At 38.8% G+C, this 24,245-nt stretch overlaps 1 protein-coding gene across 1 annotated transcript; it reads right to left on the bottom strand.

Annotated features, from left to right (window-relative positions):
• Positions 1-1,970: 1,970 nt before the first annotated feature.
• On the bottom strand, positions 1,971-24,217 carry LOC139738505 (stomatin-like protein 2, mitochondrial). The gene is made up of 9 exons (XM_071649130.1): positions 24,096-24,217; positions 12,723-12,860; positions 11,584-11,683; positions 10,834-10,892; positions 10,106-10,238; positions 6,599-6,751; positions 5,831-6,009; positions 4,575-4,703; positions 1,971-3,134 (listed from the first exon to the last, which is right to left on the bottom strand). Exons 1-9 carry the CDS (start codon positions 24,150-24,152, stop codon positions 2,931-2,933), a joined length of 1,152 nt encoding a protein of 383 aa, XP_071505231.1. The 5' UTR covers positions 24,153-24,217; the 3' UTR covers positions 1,971-2,930.
• Positions 24,218-24,245: the final 28 nt, after the last annotated feature.

Here is a 24,245-nt window from a genome sequence, read left to right as displayed (position 1 = left end):
GGTCTCAACCAAAACTATACGATCCCTTTAAAAACAAGAAATGTAATAAAAAAAAATTATGGCTTACAACAAAGCCACTGTACAATTCAATACAAAGTTCATGTTGTGTTTTTTTTTTCTATAAGAAAAAAAACCCTAAACAAACACACACTATGTAGCAGGTATTTTACAAATGCACTACAATGTAGTACATAATGCTTAAAGGGTGTGTACAGTTCTGGTTGAGGTGAGGATTTAGCTTTTAACATTTTGCGAGATACAGTGCACTCCCATTATAACGAAATGCTCGGGACCGGCGGTTTTCTTTCGTTATAACGAAATTTCGTTATAGCCAAACAAATACAATATATAACGAAAACAAGGAAACCACACATATATATCATATTATGTTTGCTGAATACTCATCATACACTGGAAAGCTATGTGAAATGTGATGGGATAACTGTATTACAATAATAAACGCAAGTTCCACTAAGAAACTGTGTGTGGCACAAGGAGCGAACACACAGTGGTGTGAAACGTTCACCCATGCAGAGATGCTATAAATGCTTGTTCTGCTACGTATTTTCGAAAGCAATTCGCATTTCGTTATAACGGAGCACATTTCTTTTGTTTTTCTTTGTCTGTGGCGCTCGGAAAAGACTTCGTTATAACGGAAATTTCGCTATAACCGTGTTCGTTATAAGCGAAGTTTGTGCCACAGACTTTAATGGTGATAATTTTGGGACCAGAAGATTTACTTCGCTGTAACGAAATTTCGTTATAACCGTGTTCGTTGTAACGGGAGTGCACTGTATTCAGAAACCACTCTATGAGATGTCAAAGAGCATGCAATTCTAAGGGGTATCAAAAGTCTATTTGATGAAAATCGGTTTTGAAATGGCTGAGATATCCAAAAACAAGGTGAAATAAAGAGATCTTAATAAAAGGCGTGGCCTGTCGCCTTTTATTATTATCACTTTTTGGGATATCTCAGCCATTTGAAAACCAATTTTCATCAAATAAAACGTTGAAATTACATGCTCTTTCATATTTCATAAAAGGTTTCTCATTATCTCACTTAGGAATGTTCAAAACATGAATACCCACCTCAACCAGTACTGTACAGTCCCTGTAAAATGGACGCTTTCAAATGCTAGTATAAGTTTTGCAGTTTAGGCACAGTGAAAGATTTGTCTGCATCGCTGATAGTGGCATAGACCAACACTGAATACAGTACACTGTATTTCTATATGCCGAGGTCTGCTGATTAACATGACTTAGTTCACACATTTCAGTGTTTTCAGACTTTTATTAAAAAATGGTTGATTACAAATTGTTTTTAGCATACAGATATCACAACATAATTCCTGGTTTATTTCATATCTCAATTCACATCTGACAGTGCAATGCTGAAACACTCTGATTGATTTCTTACAGTGAAGTCTGTGTTTATCTTTTATTTCTTCTTTCAAATGAACAGGTCATTTTAATGTTGACACTGGAGCTTCCTACAACGAGCCCATGCATGTTACATGTTTGAAATTTCAGCTGAGTACGCCCATGGTGTGTACCAGTTGAGATGTGTGCATGCATAATTTCACAAATTAAAATAAACACAATTCTGAACCTTTGAGTGGCAAATGCATGCGACAATGACATTTTACCGTTCATGGAAATAGAGACAAATCATTGTGGAAGTCTACTGTACAGCCTGCAAAGTAAAGTAGTATTGTTTCAAAAGCTTTGTGCACTCACTTCACTGAGAGTGTGTGATAATGCATCTATGCTTTGCCAAGAAAATTGATAAAGCACACTGATTACAGTTTGTAATGTAGAAGATAATTTGAATAGCACATATGAACCCCCACCACTCCCCACCCCGAAAAAAATATATGCAGTAATATTTTGCAGACAGTTCATGTTATGTAACATTTATTTGTGATATTCACTGTAGATCTTTCGAATGGCTTAATATCTTTCATGATGAAAATTTGCCTTTGTTTGAAAAGAGCACCCCAAATGTCACTAAACCATACTTATGTAGGAGCAATGAGCTAGAGGTCTTTTTAGTGCGAAGAACATCATACCACAACCATGAAGGGTCTTCAGCAGATGTTAATGACATGAGCCAATTTTAAGGCATCAACACAATGACGTTGATTTTAAATCAATCACAACCATGAATAATTTTTAGCATGTTTATGACACGAGCCAGATATTAAGACAACATATTTGATTTTTAAACAAAGCTCTGCTCCAAAGTGTTATGCTCTTCCATTTCCTCCCCCTCGCCCTAAAACAGAACAGAACAAAGCAAAACAAAACAAAACATGACATCAAGGCAATGACAGTCTCTCATATAAATATGGTGGTTGTGGTATACACAGCATTTCAGTGGCTGCTTGTCCTAGACATACACATCATGTTTAAAGAATATGTCAAGTTGACTGATCTCAAGTACATTCTCATAATTCCTATAACATTCCAAATGGTGTTTGAGGTATTGTTGACTCATTGGATTGCTTGGCAGAGTGAATGTGACGCTAAATATACTTGATCATTTCCTTGAATCTGAAATTTTGAGAAACGGTGAGATTGTACAACAGAGAAATTATGATCTCTTGGACTTGTTTCTACAAGTGGAAGTGCAAAAGCACCATGGGAACTGGCCTAATAAAGCTAGCAAAACAATACATATTAAAAAGCCTTTCATTGACTCATTAACATGATTAATACAAAACTTTGGATTTGGTTCTACATGTATTTCTATAACAAAACAGTTATCTTTGAGTTTGACTTTTCTTGGGCCCCTCATTCTTGTCACATAAGAGCCTCATCATCATGAAGTCGATCGGTCATTTCAAACTTTCACTTCCGTGCAAGAATCACTGTATTTCTCACATAAATATACGCAGATAACGAGTAAACATGGGAACAGCATGCCGCTGCTATGACTTCTTGTCAACATCTGTGTGTTCTGATCTTGATTTCAATTTGTCGTCTCCCGCGATGCTGCTTGCCCCTCGTGTGACGGCAAACCTGTCAATCTCCTGGGTGGGGTGGACCTCCTCCAGAGAGGCGGGGTCTTCCTCCTCCATCGGCTCCTGCTGCAGTGTTTGTTGTTTGGACAGATTGCCATATATTGCCATTGCCTAAAAAGTCACAAAGAGAATAAGAAAGAGTTAACACTGACAAGATTACTATGTATTCTCCATTTGAATAATTCTTGATAGCATTTTTTATTACTTATCATATTTTTTTTTTAGCACAAGCATAGTAATGAGGTGTAATTTTGTGAAAGTGATTTTTTATGTCCTCATCTTTTCACGTTTTCAGTCATAAAGCTTAGTGTGGTTTTTTTATGCCTCCGCCAACGAAGTGGCCGGAGGCATTATGTTTTCGGATCGTCCGTCCATCCGTCCGTACGTCCGTCCCGTTTTGTTTTTGCCGATATCTCAAGAACCGTGCAGTGGTTTTGCATCAAACTTGGTATGAGGGTATATCCTGGGGGGATAATACTCTATTTGGATTTTAGGGTCACGGGGTCAAAGGTCAAAGGTCACAGGTTATTTTGTGAAAAAAAGGTTGAAATTTCATGTTTTTCTCCATATCTCGCAAATGGTTCGAGGTATCTTCATGGAACTTAGTATATATGCATGTACCGATGGGCAGTGATTATCTAGGGAAGTTGGGGGTCATGGGTCAAAGGTCAGGGGGTCAAAGGTCAAGGTCAACTCCTCAAAATATCACTACTTTCCTTATATTTATGCAATGCCTGAAGGATTTTTTTAAAACTTGATTTATGTATGTATAACCCAATATATATTCTGTGGGAAGTTTCTTGCCAAAGGTCAAAGGTCAAAAGGTCAAAGGTCAAGTGAAAGTGCTAAATTGCACTTCTTCCTCCATATCTCAAAAGTAACTCAAGGTATTATCATGAAACTTACATATTTATGCATGTTCTACCTAACAGTGATTCTCTTTGGAACTGTGTGGTCAAAGGTCAAAGGCCAGGTTAAGATAATACTATTTTACCATTTGATACTGAAATTATACTTTTTCTCAATACCTTGAAAATTACTCAATGAATAAACTTATAAAAGGGTCAAAAGTCAAGTAAAAATCATCAGTTCCCCCAAATACCTGCACTCTGACGTTTTAATCATTCATCCAATTGAACCTAGTTCTAGGAAAGTGAACATTCAGCACATTTGTGGCAAACCTGTCATTTTAATATTTTGCCAATTGTGTGAAACTGTCATCACACATTGTCAAGACATTGTACTATAGACCTATTAGGAGAACCATGCATTATGGCGGAGGCATACACCAGTCGCCGTAGCGACATTTCTAGTTTTAAGATGATTTTATACATACAAGTAACACAGTGTGACATGACACACCCTGAGTCAAATAATGGACAATACATCACAACTTTCACTGTGTCACATGACATACACTGTGTTACAACGATGGCCATTGTATCTGTCATACACACTGTGTCCTATTACACACACAGTGTTACAGTGATGTACACAGTGGCATAACATATACTGTGTTTAATACAATGTACACTGTGTCAAATGACATACCTGCCCAACCATGCTGCTGATGTCACCAGCGTTGGATGGAAGTAGTATCGTATTTGTTGTCTTTGCTAGGTTACTGAAGGCTGCCACGTACTGCTCTGCGACTACCAGATTAGCTGCATTTTTGCCATCCTGTGGGCACAAGATAAACATACCAAAAGGTTATCTCTTTATCATCATTGTATTTTTGTACGTTGAACAATCAACATTTGACGTGTTTGTAACAACCATTTGCTGGTTTGTTTTAACTTGACCGAAGAGAAGGGGTCCACCTGGAAAGAAGAGAGCAGCAAAACTGGCACAAATACTTGAAAAAAAAAATATCATACAAAATACAATGAGGATTTTAATTCTATTGTTAGGGTTGTGCTCTGTGTAATGTTTTCTTTTCTCCATGAATGATACACTGTTCCGGTATTTGTTCTTTTCCTTTCTCGAGAGAAAGAAATTTCTCAGTCTGCTTATTTATGACACATCAAAGGGACTAGCACATTCAAACCAGGGGGGTGTTTCATCAATGTTTGTCAGCGCTGACAATTTCAGCAAAATCCTTGGTTTTGATTGGCTGAGATGCTCTGGTCACTGACTGTTACTATGGTGATTCAAGTTGTCAGCACTGACAAACGTTGATGAAACACCCCCCCAGGAGTTCTCTTTTTTTTCACGAAATCACAGAAAGTCTTATAATGTTTGGCGTTTTGTGACTACCAATGAATACAAACTTTCATTGCCTGATTTTGCTCACAATTTCCACTTACTCTGATATTTGCATCATGTTACTTCAATCCTGACAATTGTTTTTTTCTCATGCTGTATAATTCAATGCAAATGAAGCCGGACTGTTGGTGGGTGCAGGTGCACTGGACATAACAGCCTTTATACAAGAATACCGATCCCTAAAAATCTACAGAAGTGCCGCTGATCAGCAGAAAGTTGCTTTACAGTCTAGCACTTGTTCTTCTTAAAATTTTCATATAAGGGATGATCATGTTTCAACTACACTTATTTTTCAAGTGCGAACAGGGTCTTTTACACTTCAAGATTACTTATTATAATGTCATGCAATGTAATGTAATATAACGTAATTTAATGTAATATTATGTAACGTAATGTTATATAATTTATTTTGTTTTTCATAATCCTTATACATGTATTAATTTAAGATTTAAATGTTAAGCGCTAAGAAACTACTGTAATAAGCGCTATATAAATGTACATTATTATTATTTATTATTAAGATTAAAAGTGGCTTTGCGTACCTGGGCACCCATGGATTCTGCGATTGTGGACAGTGCTTTGGCACGAGCATTTGCCTTGGCCACGATGGCCGTTGCCTCTCCCTCTGCCCGGTTGATTTGCTCCCGCTTGATGGCTTCCGACGCCAGAATAGTGGCACTCTTCTTACCCTCCGCCACGTTGATTTCATACTCACGTATACCTGGGTAGGGAGGAAGCAGTCACAATAACACTATCACTACTGAGTAATCAATGTGACATTATCACCACAAGAAGTTTGAAACAAAATTGTCGTTGCAGTCTGAAGTCCCTGCTTTGTGTATTTGTGACAAGATCAGTCCAACTGCCGACTCTCATTGTCATAGCACATTTAAAATACACCTAAAAAAAGACAGCTACGCATGCGAAGAAACAAGAAAAATAAAACGGTGCATTTCTGTGATTCAGCTGCAACCATTAAATTCAAACAGCCATAACAAAAGTAACAGTACATGCTCCTTCTATGGTCTGTCTCTGCAAGGTTTGAGTCACGCGGGACACTGATGAATGGTACCATTTTAAAATCGAAGTGTGTACTTTGAATGGCTTCTGCGATTGTGGACAGAGCTTATCACCACAAGAAGTTTGAAACAGAGTGTGTACTTTGAATGGCATGGTATTAGGTCCTACCAACTAAGAATATTGTGAAAACTTAAGTGGACTTCAGCAACGATGGCTGTTTCCTTATATTTATCTACAGCTTTTGGGTTTGCATAATTGATAAATAAGATATTTTCTAGTGTTTGATTTACCTTCTGATTCAAGGACTACTGCCCTCTTCCGTCTCTCCGCCTCGACCTGCATCTGCATGGCCTCTTTGACCTTTGATGGAAGTTCAATGTCCTTTATCTCATACCGGAGACATTTGATGCCCCACTGGTCCATAGCTGCATTGTTAATGGCCTCTGTTGCAGAACACAATGAGGGGAAAATACATCTGTCATGAATGTGCATTACCACTATGAATATTCATCATGAATGTTTGAGACACGGATGTAAGTGGCCAACAAAACAATGTGGTTACTCTCAATATATGATTTCTGGCTTGTTATTCTAAGGTTTTTATTCATATCTGGGCCATTGAGTGTTTCGTGGAATAAATAATGCTGAGTTACTTTTCTGCAAATATTGTACTTCTGGGGTGGTATTCTCCAATCCTTCCTTGGAAGAAATTTCTTCCTAAGTCAGGATTCTTTCCTAAGTGGTATTCTGAAAATCTTCCTAAGTTTCTTCATAAGTCTGTTCCTAGGTTTTTTTCCTAGACTTAGGAAGAAACTTAGGAAGGGGGCGGTAATATGCAAATTTCTGATTTAGGAAGAAGTTGGTATTCTAGAATGCACTTACGAAAGAAATTTAGGAAGATATTTAGGAAAGCTCCACCCCTGTCCTAAGTACGTTTAAGAATATTTAGCAAGCTGCAAACATCGTGATAGGCGCGCTTGTCATTCACTGCGCACACATGTACTTTGATGCGCGAAATGAGCTTGAGAAAGGGGACATGCCGCACACATGTGTATTTGACCCTACGTCAAAGTAATATGCAATTGTCATTGGCTGGTTCCTTATGATACGGCATTTCGTATTGGCTTAAGAAAGTACGTGGTAGGGAATAAGGATGGCCTAATTTGCAATAAGAAGTGCCTAGGAAGAAATTTCAGAATACCAATTCTGTCTCTCCTAAGCACTTCCTAAGTTTCTGACTTAGGAAGAAACTTATGAAGAAACTTAGGAAGATTTTCAGAATACCACCCCTGGTCCTCATTACATCTCCGCAGACTTCAGATCTCTAAAAGACAGAGTCCTTTAGCAGTGAGTGGCTATATCAAAGACCTCACTTTTTTAGTTATCATTATATTCACCCTCAAAGCCTCTTACTATTCATGAAATAACAAGGTGAGAACAAGGAAAAGTAGAAATTACGCGGTGCGTAATACATGTCCCCGCCGGAAGTAGCATTTTGTAGCAAAATGTGCAATATAGGTAAAAAATCAAGGTCAAAGGTCAAAGAAGTCAAAGGTCAAAATTCTGTGTAAAAGTTTTGAAGCCCTCACCTAGTGCCATCACATACAGCAAACGGAATCGAAATCGGGTTAGAAATGGCGAAGGAGTAGCATTTTGTAGCCAATGTACAATACAGGTCAAAAATCAAGGTCAAAGGTCAAAGAAGGCAAAGGTCAAAATTCTGTGTAGAAGTTTTGAAGCCCTCACCTAGTGCCATCACATAAAGCAAACGGAATCGAAATCGGGTTAGAAATGGCGAAGGAGTAGCATTTTGTAGCAAAATGTACAATATAGGTCAAAAATCAAGGTCAAAGGTCAAAGAAGGCAAAGGTCAAAATTCTGTGTAAAAGTTTTGAAGCCCTCACCTAGTGCCATCACATAAAGCAAACGGAATCGAAATCGGGTTAGAAATGGCGAAGGAGTAGCATTTTGTAGCAAAATGTACAATATAGGTCAAAAATCAAGGTCAAAGGTCAAAGAAGGCAAAGGTCAAAATTCTGTGTAGAAGTTTTGAAGCCCTCACCTAGTGCCATCACATAAAGCAAACGGAATCGAAATCGGGTTAGAAATGGCGAAGGAGTAGCATTTTGTAGCAAAATGTACAATATAGGTCAAAAATCAAGGTCAAAGGTCAAAGAAGGCAAAGGTCAAAATTCTGTGTAGAAGTTTTGAAGCCCTCACCTAGTGCCATCACATAAAGCAAACGGAATCGAAATCGGGTTAGAAATGGCGAAGGAGTAGCATTTTGTAGCAAAATGTACAATATAGGTCAAAAATCAAGGTCAAAGGTCAAAGAAGGCAAAGGTCAAAATTCTGTGTAGAAGTTTTGAAGCCCTCACCTAGTGCCATCACATAAAGCAAACGGAATCGAAATCGGGTTAGAAATGGCGAAGGAGTAGCATTTTGTAGCAAAATGTACAATATAGGTCAAAAATCAAGGTCAAAGGTCAAAGAAGGCAAAGGTCAAAATTCTGCGTAGAAGTTTTGAAGCCCTTACCTAGTGCCATCACATAAAGCAAACGGAATCGAAATCGGGTTAGAAATGGCGAAGGAGTAGCATTTTGTAGCAAAATGTACAATATAGGTCAAAAATCAAGGTCAAAGGTCAAAGAAGGCAAAGGTCAAAATTCTGTGTAGAAGTTTTGAAGCCCTCACCTAGTGCCATCACATAAAGCAAACGGAATCGAAATCGGGTTAGAAATGGCGAAGGAGTAGCATTTTGTAGCCAATGTACAATACAGGTCAAAAATCAAGGTCAAAGGTCAAAGAAGGCAAAGGTCAAATTCTGTGTAGAAGTTTTGAAGCCCTCACCTAGTGCCATCACATAAAGCAAACGGAATCGAAATCGGGTTAGAAATGGCGAAGGAGTAGCATTTTGTAGCAAAATGTACAATATAGGTCAAAAATCAAGGTCAAAGGTCAAAGAAGGCAAAGGTCAAAATTCTGTGTAGAAGTTTTGAAGCCCTCACCTAGTGCCATCACAAAAAGCAAACGGAATCGAAATCGGGTTAGAAATGGCGAAGGAGTAGCATTTTGTAGCAAAATGTACAATATAGGTCAAAAATCAAGGTCAAAGGTCAAAGAAGGCAAAGGTCAAAATTCTGTGTAAAAGTTTTGAAGCCCTCACCTAGTGCCATCACATAAAGCAAACGGAATCGAAATCGGGTTAGAAATGGCGAAGGAGTAGCATTTTGTAGCAAAATGTACAATATAGGTCAAAAATCAAGGTCAAAGGTCAAAGAAGTCAAAGGTCAAAATTCTGTGTAGAAGTTTTGAAGCCCTCACCTAGTGTCATCATATAAAGCAAACGGAATCGAAATCGGGTTAGAAATGGCGAAGGAGTAGCATTTTGTAGCAAAATGTACAATATAGGTCAAAGGTCAAGGTCAAAGGTCACGACTGAAATTCTGTGTAGAAGTTTCAAAGCTCCCATGTAGTGCTATCATATAAAGCAAACAGAATCAAAATTGGCTCATAAATGACAGAGAAGTAGCAAATTGAAGATTTTGATCACACACGGACGCACACACGGACACACGGACGGACACACGGACGGACACACGGACGGACGGATACACACACGTACGGAGCCCGTTTCATAGTCCCCTGCTCGAACTCGTTCGGCGGGGACAAAAAGTGATATGTTGACAGTGAGAAGATATTGCAGTGAGCCAATGGGAAGAAAAAAGGTGGTGAAGAAACAAACAAACAAAATGAATGGCCATATTCTCTCTTACATTATCATGTTTAACACTCACCGACAATGTTAATGTTCAGTGACTCGCGTTCCTTGAAGACGTGATCCAGTGAGATCTTTCCGATCTCTGACCTCATGGTGGTCTGGGCCAGCTGTGTCACTGCATACTCTGGATCCTCCACTCCGTAGCTTGCCTGCGTTTCAAGATGGCAGGATTTGCAAACAGTACGTCACTCCTTTTCCTCTTGCCAGAAACACAATTTTTGTATGTACATGAATACTTCACAACACCCTTAGATCCCATCAGGAGGAGTAGGATCCTTATCAACCCACACATTAACAACCATCAAAGCTGGAACCATTAATCACTGGTTAAAACCCGTTGAGGACGAGTCCCAAGTATACTTGGGCGGGAGTCTATGGGAAATGCGTATTGTAGCAAAATCAGCCTGTCCTTAACGGGTTAACCAATAATTTGGCACCCACAGTTTAATTATTACATTGTTTTAATACACCATCAGCACATTCAAACACTTTCGCACCAAATTTCATTCTTTCCCTATGTACGATAATACCTATCCAGAAAAATCAAATTCATCTCATATACAGAGCAGAAGTAGTGCTCACATAAACTAACAAGTAAATGACATAATGTTCTTGTTAAATTCTCAGAAAAATAAAGAAACAATTATCTCTTCGAACAGGATGGAGGCAGAGCTGCTCTTGGAATGAAAGCACATAATCAGTAACTAATCACGTAGATTTCTCTGTCATATCTATGAGCCATACCTTGTATGCATCGATGACCCTCAGATAAAGCACTCCATCAATTCTCAATGTCACATTATCTATATGGACAGAAGACATTTTTATCAGTATTAAAGCACATAGGCAGTCCAGTCTTCAAACAATATCCTGCATAGTTTTGTTTTTGGTTTTTTGTTATCTCCCCCCCCCCCCCCATCAGATATGGGGGGGGGGGATTATCATTACACAAAATGCAAAAAGCTAGGTGCATATATTGGACAATGCAATGGAATTACTGCAGATACAAAGTTGTTTCCACTTTAATACACTGTCATGTTGATTGTGGAATACATGTAGTTACATAAATATTTGATAATTTTTTAAGGAAGAAACTCAGTGCTTTGTGCACTTTCTTTATTTTGAGATTCCCACTTCCCTCCCATTAACTGAATGAAAATCTGTTTTGAATGCAAATAATGTGCAATCAATGTCAAAGCAAAAATTTCAAAAAGCCAAAGCAGCAACATCACAGGTAAGCAATATTACCTCCTATTTGAATTAACACCCTATTACAGTGTGTATCACATAGATAGTAGGAGTAGCCCAATTAGATCTAAAAAAATAATAATAATACATACATACATACATATACATACATACATACATACATGTACATACATACATACATATATACATACATGTATATAACCAGCATAGTGAATGAATAAAACTACTGGGATAAGAATGTAACAAAGATTATCTATTTTATGATGAGAACCATTATCTCCTTACCATTTGTCACGGCACTCTGTTCTGGAATGTCGATTGCAATCTCTTTCAGGCTCTGGACGTACTTTATTCTGTCCAGGACTGGAATCAGCAAGTTTAGACCCTGTCATGATAGTGAGAATATTAAAAGCAGAGCTTGGTATGACAGACATCTTGCAACCATGGAAATACTGATATGACAGACATAATGCTGAACAGAGAGGCTGCTGGTGCTGTACATGGGGTGATATATTTCCCTCCTGTTGCAAATCCACATGCTCACTGGGCCTGGGCTACCAAAGTTTGCTATCTGGCAGGCAAAAACAACAAAGCAACAAAACAGCAACAAACAAACAAACAAACAAACAAAACTCTTGTCCAGATGAGAAGCTTTAATTCTATTTTATGGTGAACTTTGCTCTTTAACTGAAAATTATGTCTGATTGAGAAATCAATTTAAGAATCAATCTTTCCATCCATATTTCATAAACTACCAAGGAAGGAGAAGATATCATTAATATCATACTCAGTTTCTGTTATGCTTTAATTTCTTTCTTTTTTTTTGCTTTGTTTTGCTTTTGGCAATGAGGTGCAAGTTACTCTCAATTTTGGAATACCACTATTAAACCAACTTGCCCTACTACGTAACACCTTGTTTACATATGTTTCATATCAAGAAGGTGCTGTACATTTTTTTGGAAAATTTGCCATTGATATATATATACATGTATGTATTTCACACAAAGCATTGAATATGAACCAAACTTCAACTGACTTTAAAAGCAGTGGACCAGCATCTTACAAGTCTGAAGTAAAGGTACAACATTTTTGTACTTGTACAGAAGAGATAAGTACCCAAAGTCATGCTTAAGAAAACAAACAGAAAACAAGAGAAGAGCATGACATACATGTACAATGTATGACTTCACAAAAACCCTTCCTAATCGGGACATAAATATTACTGTTCACCCAAGACTTAACCCTACACTCAGTGAAAAACATTTCTCCATTTCATAAGACTATAGCCTTGGCACGTACTGTTACAAAAAGGGGATAAGTATGTTCCAGTAGAACACCTTGATGACTACAGTTTTCATGTACCACAACCAACTCCTTAAAGCTCCTGAAAATGCTGGACAAATGGAATGATTTTGATGACGTACTGGTTGGAGAACTTTGTGAAATCTGCCCATCCTCTCTACCACCCACGCCTCCTGCTGGGGCACGAAGAGGACGACCGTGTTCACCGCCCCACTCGACGCACATCGGACTTGCTGGGAGATCAGGCACTGATGGAGTCTCTGAAACAAAACAAGAGGGGAAAAAAAGAGTAGAAATCAGAGCTGGAAGTGATAGTTTCATTACACACTGAGACAGTCAAACAAGTGAATTAATTCATTCAGCGTGATAATACATGCAGCTGCCCTTCAAAACGCAATGCCGTTCAAACCAACAACTGCACATGCGCACAACTACAGTAGTTGATTTGAATGGTGCTGTGTTTTGCAAGGCAGCTGTTATTTTGTGAGACCTGTGCAAGAAAAAATGCTGAATTTTTCGAATTAATTCATACTAATCATAGAATTGGTGAGCGAACATCAATTGCGAATAGATTAGGTTTAGATTATGTTCCACTAGAGTTGATTCAGCATGTTCAGGGTAACCCCGCCCGGGGCGCTGCTCGGGGTCCTGCTCGGGGTAACCTGTGGGGGTGCGTGAAGCTCCCGTGATTCCCACGTATGCCCACGTGCTCCCGCGCTATGTTGCTCAGAGGGATTAAATATGCAAGTCGGTGAACAATGTGTGAGGCGCCACAAAACATGACAATACCGCACACAGTACAAAGGAACTCACGCCCACACAATTGCACAATACAATACAGTCAATCGTACTCATAGGCCTACCGATGAATGACAATGTTAGTTATTTACGTTAGATTTATAGAGCCGATTATAATTATATATCATATTAGAAGCCCAACGAGAAGAGACAGACACCGCATCGGCCTACCTTATTCCAAACATTTTTCAGATTACACCTGCCCTATTTATCATCAAATGTTATTGTCAGGCTCCCTACGACAACGCAACGGTCAACGTACATGATCACGATGATGAGGGAAAAACCTCCCTACTGACCCTAGCCATGCACCCTCCCTCGCCTCGCCCCTAGCCGTTACTAGCCAAGACGCTCACTTGCAGTGTATCACTCAGAGTCAAAACTCTTTTTATGTCACTCACATCAGGCATCACCTACAATAATCACATGCATAAGCCCTATTAAACTCAAGCTAACGCCGCCCGGGACGTTGTCACCAGTTGGTAGTCTGGGCTGGGTCGCTGTAGTAGGGTCGCTGGAGCTGGTGCGGCTCAACTCAGCCACAGCCGAGAGCCGCGGTGCGGTATAGAGTGTCGCCATCGCTGAAGTAGGCCCATAGTCCAGGCTAGGCTCCATAGAAAGTGCACCTAACCTTGTTTTTTTATATATACAATGTTTTTTGATGGTTTCTTGTCAATTCGAGGGTGCTGATTCCAAATCCGATTGATGCCACTCGCGTAACCTTGAGCATTTTCGGCAAAATGCAAAAATCCAAAATGGCCGCCAAATATGCTAATTTGGCCGTGATAATCACAGTCATGTGCATTCTGTGACCAATTATTCCACCAAACTTTGTACATTTCTGTTCCGAGAGCAACTTTAAGTGCATTTACAAGAGAATTTTCATTTCATATAGTTTCATTTGGCATTTAAAGCTCATTTCCCATTCAAAATGGCCGCCATTCCTATGCTCATGTACAATATGAATGGAAAAAGGATGCATGGAAACATATACCAAATTAACTGTATTTCCAGTTCCGTACCTATGCTGTTATAAAGTGTTGCATGTGCAATGCAAATCTGATGAGTGCCACTAGCAAAACAAGCAAACAAACAAACAAATAAACAAACAGAAAATATATTGTTTTAAGGCTTATTTCTTCTTAAAACAAAACTTCAAAATGGATGCCACTAATATTCCTCTTTACAATATGAACGGCAAAATGCACATGGCAATAAACAAATTTTCTTTTTCTTTTTCTTTTTTTAGCTTTCTGTCACGCAGCTACACTTGTTATCAATTTGGGTGCTGATTATAAATCAGAAGGTTGTTACTAACATAACAAAAAGCTGTTTTAGTTGTGATGCAAACATCCAAATTTGCTACATTGTATCTCAATCTGGTTTTTCCCCTAGGAATTGGGGAAAAACCCACCAAATCTTAAATTGACGCCAACATCAAGATCATTTATCAGAAATTATTAGATATGAACATTTGATACTTATTTGCCTTGAGATGTTCAACATCATTATATTCACTGTGTTTATTGAATTAAAAGGCTAAATCTTAGATGATAACACAAATGAAATTTCGAAATAACTGTTCTGTTCTACATTATCTAAAAGCGATATTACACAAACTTTTCAACCCCCTCATCCGAGAAAGAACATGAGGCAGGGGAAAGTGGAACAAAGGGACCACCTCACTTCCTTTCGTCAAATCTCTGAAATAAAAAAAAGCCTCACATTTTGCCAAGTTAACCCAAAATATGATTTGCTTGAAAACACAAATGACAAATGACCTTCTGTCTTATCTGTATATCGTAGATAAGATTTACCACTGGTTCTGTGCTTGCATGATTTTCCCAACTTGCCCAAGGCTGGTTAAAATGTAACAGCACGGACAAGTGTGTTTGGAGGATTACAAAGAGTTTGGTAAAGTATTGCTAGTGGTACCACTATATTTGTTATATTTTATTATAGTAAACAGAAAGTCCATCACACCACAGTAGTCCAATTTTGAAATATCCAAGAATGATTTTGTATTTTCTCTAGGAATGCAATCACTTAAGATTGTAATGGAATTGATGCATATGATGCTGCCACTGTAAAAGGGACTCATTTTCTGTCTGGAGATGAGTACTTTGCTCACACCTTTCCTTCAATGATGAGTTGTGGAATCATGGAATATTCACCAATGTTAATATAACGCAGAAGATTCATGATGAATATACGTGTAATGGGTCCATTTCAGTCAAGGGGCTTGTTTTACACATGCTTGCCCCCACCTCTGTTGCTGCCCAACCCTCGGTTCCGCGACCCCTGCAATCCTGCAATTGCCTTACAAGGGGAAACTTTTGTCTGACAAGTTTGTCTGACAAATTTGCTCTCAGCCAATCAGATACAAGGACTTTAGTAGCTTATAACAGCTTTAAAAAAAAACTGACAAAACGCTTCATGGCATGCCCCCCCCCCGAACAACCTACAGTACGCGCAATAGAAAACGCCCGACGAAAGTGCGTCCAAATTTCGTCCCAACGCTTTTTTCGTTGTTGATTTCGTCGGGGACGTTTTCAACGCTTTTTGCGTCCAGACTTCATGGACGGATTTTGGACGAATTCAACGAATTCAACGAAATCCCCGAACGCTTTTCCGAAGCTGTGGACGCATTCAACGCTTTCAGCGCTTTCAACGCTTTCAACCCTTTACACGCGATCACACACACACAGGAAAGTTAGCTCTAATCGCGAATTGCTAGCTCTTCTTTCGTCGAAGTTCTCTAGGTTTCCCGTCCATTTCTCTCATTTTCTCTCTTTTGCTTTCGTATCATTGTATCCCTTTCTTTTCAGAGTACAATCATACTTTAGAGAGTATTTTTTCTCATTTTTATTAAGTGATTACCGTGTTTGCCACAATTTGGGGTGAGTTTTTGTTCGAGTGTTTGTTGAGTTTTTCGATTGAACGATGTGTCGATTATCTTCGTGTGTGCGAGAATATCGTACCCACTCGTTTGTTTCCGTGTAAGTATTTTTACGGTAAAGTGTCTTCATCGTTCGTCTTCACGCATCGGGTTTTCACCCTAGTTTTCCTCATCGTAGTTTTCCACATCCATTTTTTTTTTCCGGTGCAAGATACTCTGTGTATTTTCTGCTACGGTAAAATGCCATCGTCGATATTTTTTGTGTATTCATCGTAGTTTTCCACCTCCATTTCATTTTTGTGTGCAAGATGTGTAGCTAGGTCTGCGATGTCTGAATCGTTTACAGATGTGTTTTGTGAGAGTATTAACCACGATGATTTTGAGGATTTTGAGGGTTTCACGGTGGATGAGATCGACTGGAATGATAGTGATAATGATAATGAATCTACACTATCTAGTGGTGTTGATATAAGAGCTCTTATGATGATGCAATTTATTTCGTGTGACCGACCATCATGACGTTGGCGATGACGAGTACGAAACGAGTAGCCTATACATGTACAATGTAGGCCTGTAATGATCTAAGACGAGAGTGACACTGACGACATGGCCTGGCCCTGGGGGCTGTTTTAGTGTTGCCTGCTGAGTAGGTGTTCCATTCTATCCTTTCAGTTATCTTTCTATCACTTTCTTCTTTTGACCCTGGATGGAAAAAAAAACCCTATCTTGCCATGTAAAGACAGAACACATACCATCATGAAATATCATGACATTACTAAAGTAATAAAAGAAATAAGTAAGCGATGAAAATTCTTGTTTGTAAAATCATAAATCAAAGGTGATTTCAGCTGAAATCAAAGGTGATTTCAGCTCTTTGAAACGTATTTAATTTGCCTATTGATACTTGCTTTGCAAGTATACATTTTCTCTCCCATGGACTTTGTGTCCCCCCCCCCCCTTTTTTATGTGCTTTAATGATTATTCTAATTTGTTTTGTCAATATCATCATTATTGCTGTATTAATATTACCATACTTTGATATGGTTAATTGCATTTGTTGATTGACTCTAACTTTCATTTTGTTGCCTCCTCTTGGTACTTGTACAGATCCTACCTAGGGCTTGCTGTTTGCTCACCCCCCCCCCCCCTTTGCTGTTGCTATTTCACTCTTTACCTTTCTTTGTCTCTCTGTTGTTCCTTATCTTGTTTGATGTTGCCTCCATATTCATCCTTTTCCTTCAATGGTTGCCCCCTGGCCCTCACGACCATTACTAACCTTCCCCTGCCTTTTGTCTGTCCATCCTCCTGCTCTAATCCCCCTCCCTTTACCTGTTGGGCTCCTTGCCCATGACATCCTACCCTCTCCTTTTGTTTTCTTTGTTCCTTGTCCCTTGCCTGTTCCTGACTGTTCTTGTTGTGTGAAGTCGCTTTACATGTGTGTGGTTGCTTTTTCTGCCTATTTGCCATTTTGCTTCTGACGAAGATTCTGCTATGATCGAAAACTTAGGTCCCTTTTGACTCTATCCTAAAAACATTCATGTACACTCCCAAAACTTGCTGGGCTAGTAATGAAAACTTCCATTATCTAGCAGGGGAGAGGGAATGCTTTCATTTTCTCAAGAGAGCTTTTGTGTGAGAGAATGCAAAACTTGATTGAGTGTTGCCAAGTTGTTTTCAAACTTCTTCATTTTATTTGATCTTAAGCATAATCACTTTCGTAAGTACATGTACAGTATTACGATTTCTTCTCCCCTGACTGTAATCGGAAAGTTTGCCATAAGGACGATCGCTAATGTGTTTGGATGTGCCGATATGCGAAACACGTGGTTCAAAAGAATGCACCATGTGCTACTTACAGTTGTACTGCCTTAAAGGTTACTGCAAGTTGAATGGATCGAATGCGCCATAGGCTTAGTTACGGTAAACAGTTTACGTTCGATGCGAATAATTATTACGTCTTTCAGGATCGAGGAATAATACACACAAAACATGCAAACAAACAAATCCACGAACGAGTGTTGATAACCAAAATTCATATGAAAAGTAATAGGCAGTTTTGATGAGCGTGAAATTTTATTGTCATGATTTTGCCGTTTAATCGGGTGGTGGCTGCATCACATAGGACATCTCAGTGAATTTGTCTAGGCATATGAGACTTTTCATATAAATCTGTGATTGCATTTTTGAGTGATTAATCAATTCCTTTTTACAGTTCGGGAACCAGAACATCAGAACATCTTTGCAATGATTCCTTTAACTCAACTCACCCGCGAGTTCTTCGATCGATATACTACACCAAATGCGCGCATTCTTTCGTCTGGCACCTGGGGTCTGGCACGCACCTGGTTTTGTGGAAATTTCCACAAAGGGAGAGGGTGGGGTTTTTCCAATCCCAAGAGACCGCATTATACACAAGAAGACAATCTCGTCGCTTCTATCATTTTCCGTCACTCGTGTTTTCCCCTTATTCTTTGCTAATAATGAACATTTCGATTGAACTTAACGATGGTTGTTCACACGTGGTTCCTTTTGTTGTGAGGTGTAGGTATTTTCTTTTTTTATCATTCTTGGGAGGGGAAAGAAGAGTAAAAGAGGGAAAACTTATTTAAATACACGAAGGGCACGTACGCTCAGCATCCACAGCAAGCCGTCTTTTACATCAGCATCGTTGATTATCATCACTTGCACTATCATCAGGCATCACTCGGATAATTTTGTCCTTTTTTTTATAAACATTTAGAAACACGATCACCATCACTCGAGATAAACACGTAACAGTGGCAGATCCAGAGGGGGCGCATGAGGCGCACGCCCCCTTTATTTATCGTGGAAAAAAAAAAAATAGAAGTGAAACCCGGAAGTGGCACCAGAAATATTAGTTGCGCCCCTCCCCCCTCCTGTACAGAATTCCTGGATCCGCCCATGCCTGTACGAAAATAAATGTCAACAGACAAAGTATCAACAACCTCCCTGACAACCACATAAACATTACCACAGAGCACACCGAAGCGGCTGGCATCAAATACCCTTCGAAATACTGCAGCAAAGCGCGAAATCGCCGTTACGAAAATGCATGTATATATACACAGTGCGAGGCAATTGAAAGATTACCTTTAAATATTTCAGAATATGAAAGGAACAAATAAAGTGATATGAAACGAAAGAAATCGTACACCAAACGAAAGGTATAACGACCTCCAATAGGCCCTTAGCCGCAGCATATCAATAAACATGACGTATAAGCACACGGAATATGCGTGTTTCGGATTCCTCCCTTCTATATTTCTTTCCTGAACTATTCCCAATGCCCGAATAAAATAATGACTAGTTTGTTACACTGATTTCTTCTTCTGAGGTAAGGAAGTTCGTTCGTCCGAAAACAAAAGGATTGACACTCCGAAGGTTTGCTAATCGGGCAATGCCCCCCCCCCCCCCCCCCAAAAAAAAAAAAAAAAAAAACAGCCCACAAAATGCTCGTTAATCAAAACATTGGTTAATAATGTTAAAGACGATAATAATAATAATAATAAAAATAATGATAATAATAATAATAATAATAATAATAATGATAATAATAATATAACAATAGACAGAAATAAAACAATATATGGCCCCCTATAGCAGTTACCCGCAGCATGATTACATTTTCGAATCAACAAACATGGATAGGCACAAGGAATATGCGTGTTTCGGATTCGAAATAACGCCGTAACCATCGGAATAGCGCACCCGTTTTCTTTTTTTCGGAATAATGAACACCACGGAAATGAATAAATGATTTCAAACTAAGAATCCATCGTAATTCTTGCCTTAAAGATTTTCCTCCCTTCTATATTTTATTCCTGAACTATTCCCAATGCCCGAATAAAATAATGACTAGTTTGTTACTCTGAAACATGGTGTTGTGAGTTAAGGAAGTTCGTTTATCCGAAAACGAAAGGATTGACACTCCGAAGGTTTGCTATACCCATCGAACAATGGGGGAAACAAAATAATAGTAATACATTTTATTTTCACACTAGGTACGAACATCTACAAGGTGTAGGGAATTTGCGTGTTACGGAACATTTTATCACTTTCGCATCAGCGAACTTTACGTGCATTGGGTACTACAAAAATGCCTCTCCCCCCAAAAAAAAATGTATATATAATTACACCAACGCTTGAGCATAACAACAAACAAGCAATCAAACAAACAAATAAACAACTTAAGATTTAATCTCATAGCTGCTTTGAATATTTCACGTTCCGTCTGCATGACTGTATATATACTTCTTTTCAGAATTATCTCTCGCTTCCCGCTTCACAACCAGGAAATAAACGATGTCAAACTACAGGTATATAAGAATTAAACTTATTGTCTTACTCTGAATATAAAATTCATTATTTCAAAAGTTCGTTTATCCTTGAATACAACAGGCTCGATACTACAGTACTCCGAAGGTTTGCTAATCCGACAATAACGCACCTATCCAATCACAAACATTCGTGCATTTTCGAATTATGAATCATAATTTGACTATCACATTTACGAACATCTATTTTTCGTGTAGGGAAGTCGCGTGTATCTGAATGTTTCATTTTCGTCCTAATGAACCTTATGGGTGCATGGGTACAACGAACATGAACCTCAAACCCCCCCCCCCCCCCCCAAAAAAAAAAATAAAATAAAAAAAGAAAGAAAGAAAGAGCCAAGTCAAACTAAGAATCAGTCTGAATTAGTCGCTTTGAAAATTCCACGTACCGTTTGAATTATCTCTCTGTCCAATAAAGAAATAAACGATATCAAACTAAGAATTAATTGTCTTGTTTTGAATATTATTTTTTTTTTTTTACTTTTCTGGGGCCCGTTGCATAAAACTTACCATTGAATTTCAATAGTAACTACCGTCAGCATCAATGATTATAAAATTTACCGCTGATTTAAGACTTACCGCATAGAAAGGAGCGGTAAGTCCAGCGGTAAGGGTTTTATGCAACAGGGCCCTGATTCAATAAAAAAACGGGCAATGTAACGCGCAATTGCTGAAGAAAGAAAATATATTTAATGACCTAATAACGGCGAACAAATCCTTCTAATTTCTTTTTTCCTCTTTTTGGGGGTTAATTTTCTTTCTATACTCAAATGGATTTTACGTACACGCAATTTTAGTGAAACCATTTTCTTTTTGGTCGGCATTCTACGATAAGGTTCCTGTGGGTTCCTGTGGGTTCACCCTCGCCAAAATTGCGTGATTTCTCTTAAATACTATGAACCCGAATGATCTCTGATTGGTAATTTAGTCTATTTCATGATCAACAGTTGTTTATTTTCTGCTTGTAAAAAAAAACAACAACACGTGAACAATTAGTAGGCCTTATACTGGGTCTTGTCATGTATCGTACATCTCTGTTTCGTTCAGCCGAGCGAGCCATGCCATGGCAATTGCGACGCACATACGGCGCACTCGCCTTTCCCACACGTGCACATTCCCTGGTTACATGCAGCCCGCATACCAACATGTGATGTATCAGGTGACTTACAAATGCAGTGAATAATCTGCTAACGGTGCTTGCCTGGTACCTCCTTGGCCGTAATTACAGCTAGGGTACGGGAAACTAAAACTTTTACAAATTGCTTCAATGAAAACGGCATCGATGTATGTATACATGTTACCATTCTTAATAGTATTATGTGAATCAGGTGAATTCCACGCCTGTCTACTGTTCTCATTCCCGACCGCTGTGCTACTACTAGTATATACTTGTTGAGTCTAATCTTGCAGTGATTCTTGCCGGCTAGCGGCTGTGGATGTGGCCACTACCCACACACGTGTGTACTGTATTCCATGTGCGCCTTGGATCACGGACGCTTTTAACGAAATTTGGACGAAACTGCCGAGCTCCGAACACGCATTTTCCGAACGAGCAACGCATTTGCCGAACGAAATTGAGCGGGCGGTCGTGCGTGAAATGCGTCCACAAAGCGTCAGAATCGTTGCTACTGGATCGATAACGAAATTTCGTCCAAATTTCGTCCAAATTTCGTTGCTACTCGATCGATAACGAACTTTCGTTGGAAAACGAAATTGACGGAGGCGTTTCTTATTGCGCGTACTGTACCATCAATGCGTTTGAAATCCCACAAGCCAAATTATAGATTTCTCTCCTTCGCTTCAAAGCTTTGACCCCATACAAAACAGGGTGCTGGGCTGATGTCATCTCTGATACCTCCCAAGTTACGTGTACCTACAACACTGTCTCTTGCCTGGCGACAAAGCCAAAGGGCTTCACAGGGTGTGAAGCAAGTCTTTGATGTCTTCATCCTGTTTCTATGGCAAAAAAAAAATCACCCTCTGACCCCTATGAGGAAGTACTGAACATAATCAGATGTGGTTGCAATTAAGGCAATTGCAGGACTGATATGTATCTTTAGCATGAGAATCTTGCAAATTTGGGGCTGATGTCACCTGCTGCCAAATATCCAATTAAAGAGATCTTTAAAGACAGTAAATATGAAGAAAATCAAGTTTGCTCGATAATATCAAGGCGTTACTCCTAAATCATATCATAACAAAGCGATGGAGGTTATGATCCATTTAAAACTTGCCTCAGGACTCCCCCTCCCCCAACTTCTAACTGAAAAAAAAGCTACATTGTAAAGGGTTGTTAGTTTTGTCATTAATGTTTTTGTCCGCAATCATGTATTTCTACAGTACTGTATATGATTTTTCTGTACCTTATTGATAATGGTTTTAGGGGAAAGCATAGAAGCTTTGCTTTTTCAACACTTGATAAATGATATGCTTCTTAATAATTATGTTTTGTTAGTATTACACTTTTATATTCAAGCTGCTTGTAGAATATGATGGTACATTATTGGTTTTTTGCGTGGTGTTTGGTGCACTTAGTATATATTATTCTTTGTTGAAACAAAATAAAAGATTTGAAATTGTGTTAAACATCGCAAGGTTTATGATTGTTAAATGCTCGAAACTCCATCCGTAATTCCTAGTGAAAATCCTAATTTATGTGGTAAATTGAGACTTTTGCATCACAAAAGAAAAACTTTCTGTTAAGAACATCCTTCAGATAATGATCAGCACTAAATCTTAACAAACTATGTAGCTGCATGTCAGAAAAAAACAGCAAATTAGTTTTCTATTTCCACGTATATTTTTGCCATTCATATTGTACAGGAGAATAAGAGTGGCGACCATTTTGAATTTTTGCATGTAGAAGAATAAAAATGTATGTCGGCCCCCTATATTGTAAGTGGCACCCATCATATTAGTATTGCACATGCAACATTTTATAACAGCATAGGTACGGAACTGAAAATACAGTAATTTTGGTATATATTTCCATGCATACTTTTTGCCATTCATATTGTACATGAGCGTAGGAATGGCGTCCATTTTGAATTGAAAATGATCTTTAAATACCAAATGAAACTATATGAAATGAAAATTTTCTTGCAAATGCACATGGAGTAACTCTAGGAACAGAAATGTACAAAGTTTGGTAGAATAATTGGTCACAGAATGCACATGATTGTGATTATCACGGCCAAATTAGCATATTTGGCGGCCATTTTGGATTTTTGCATTTTGCCGAAAATGCTCAAGGTTACGCGAGTGGCATCAATCGGATTTGGAATCAGCACCCTCGAATTGACAAGAAACCATCAAAAAACATTGTATATATCAAAAAACAAGGTTAGGTGCCTTCTAGCCTGGACTACCATCCATCCACGCGCAAGGTCTTTCACTCCACGCACTGGGCATGGGTTTGGCTGCAAAGTGGTGCCAATAATTACCTGAGTGTAGCCCTGAAGAGGCAGAGATCTTGTTCTTCGGATGATGCTAGGCAACATACTGGATTGTCGAATACTATACAGACACAATTTTCTAACGTTCCGACTGTGCTGGGAGTCGCAAGTTACCGGTACCGATGATTATGGATATCA

Source organism: Diadema antillarum, unplaced genomic scaffold (genome assembly GCF_040938485.1).
Source record: "Diadema antillarum isolate AM-2024a unplaced genomic scaffold, OU_Dant_1.0 seq00000746_RagTag, whole genome shotgun sequence".
Taxonomy (NCBI): Eukaryota; Metazoa; Echinodermata; class Echinoidea; order Diadematoida; family Diadematidae; genus Diadema; species Diadema antillarum.
The sequence above is the reverse complement of the archived record's forward strand: the minus strand, read 5'-3'. Positions and strand labels throughout refer to the sequence as shown.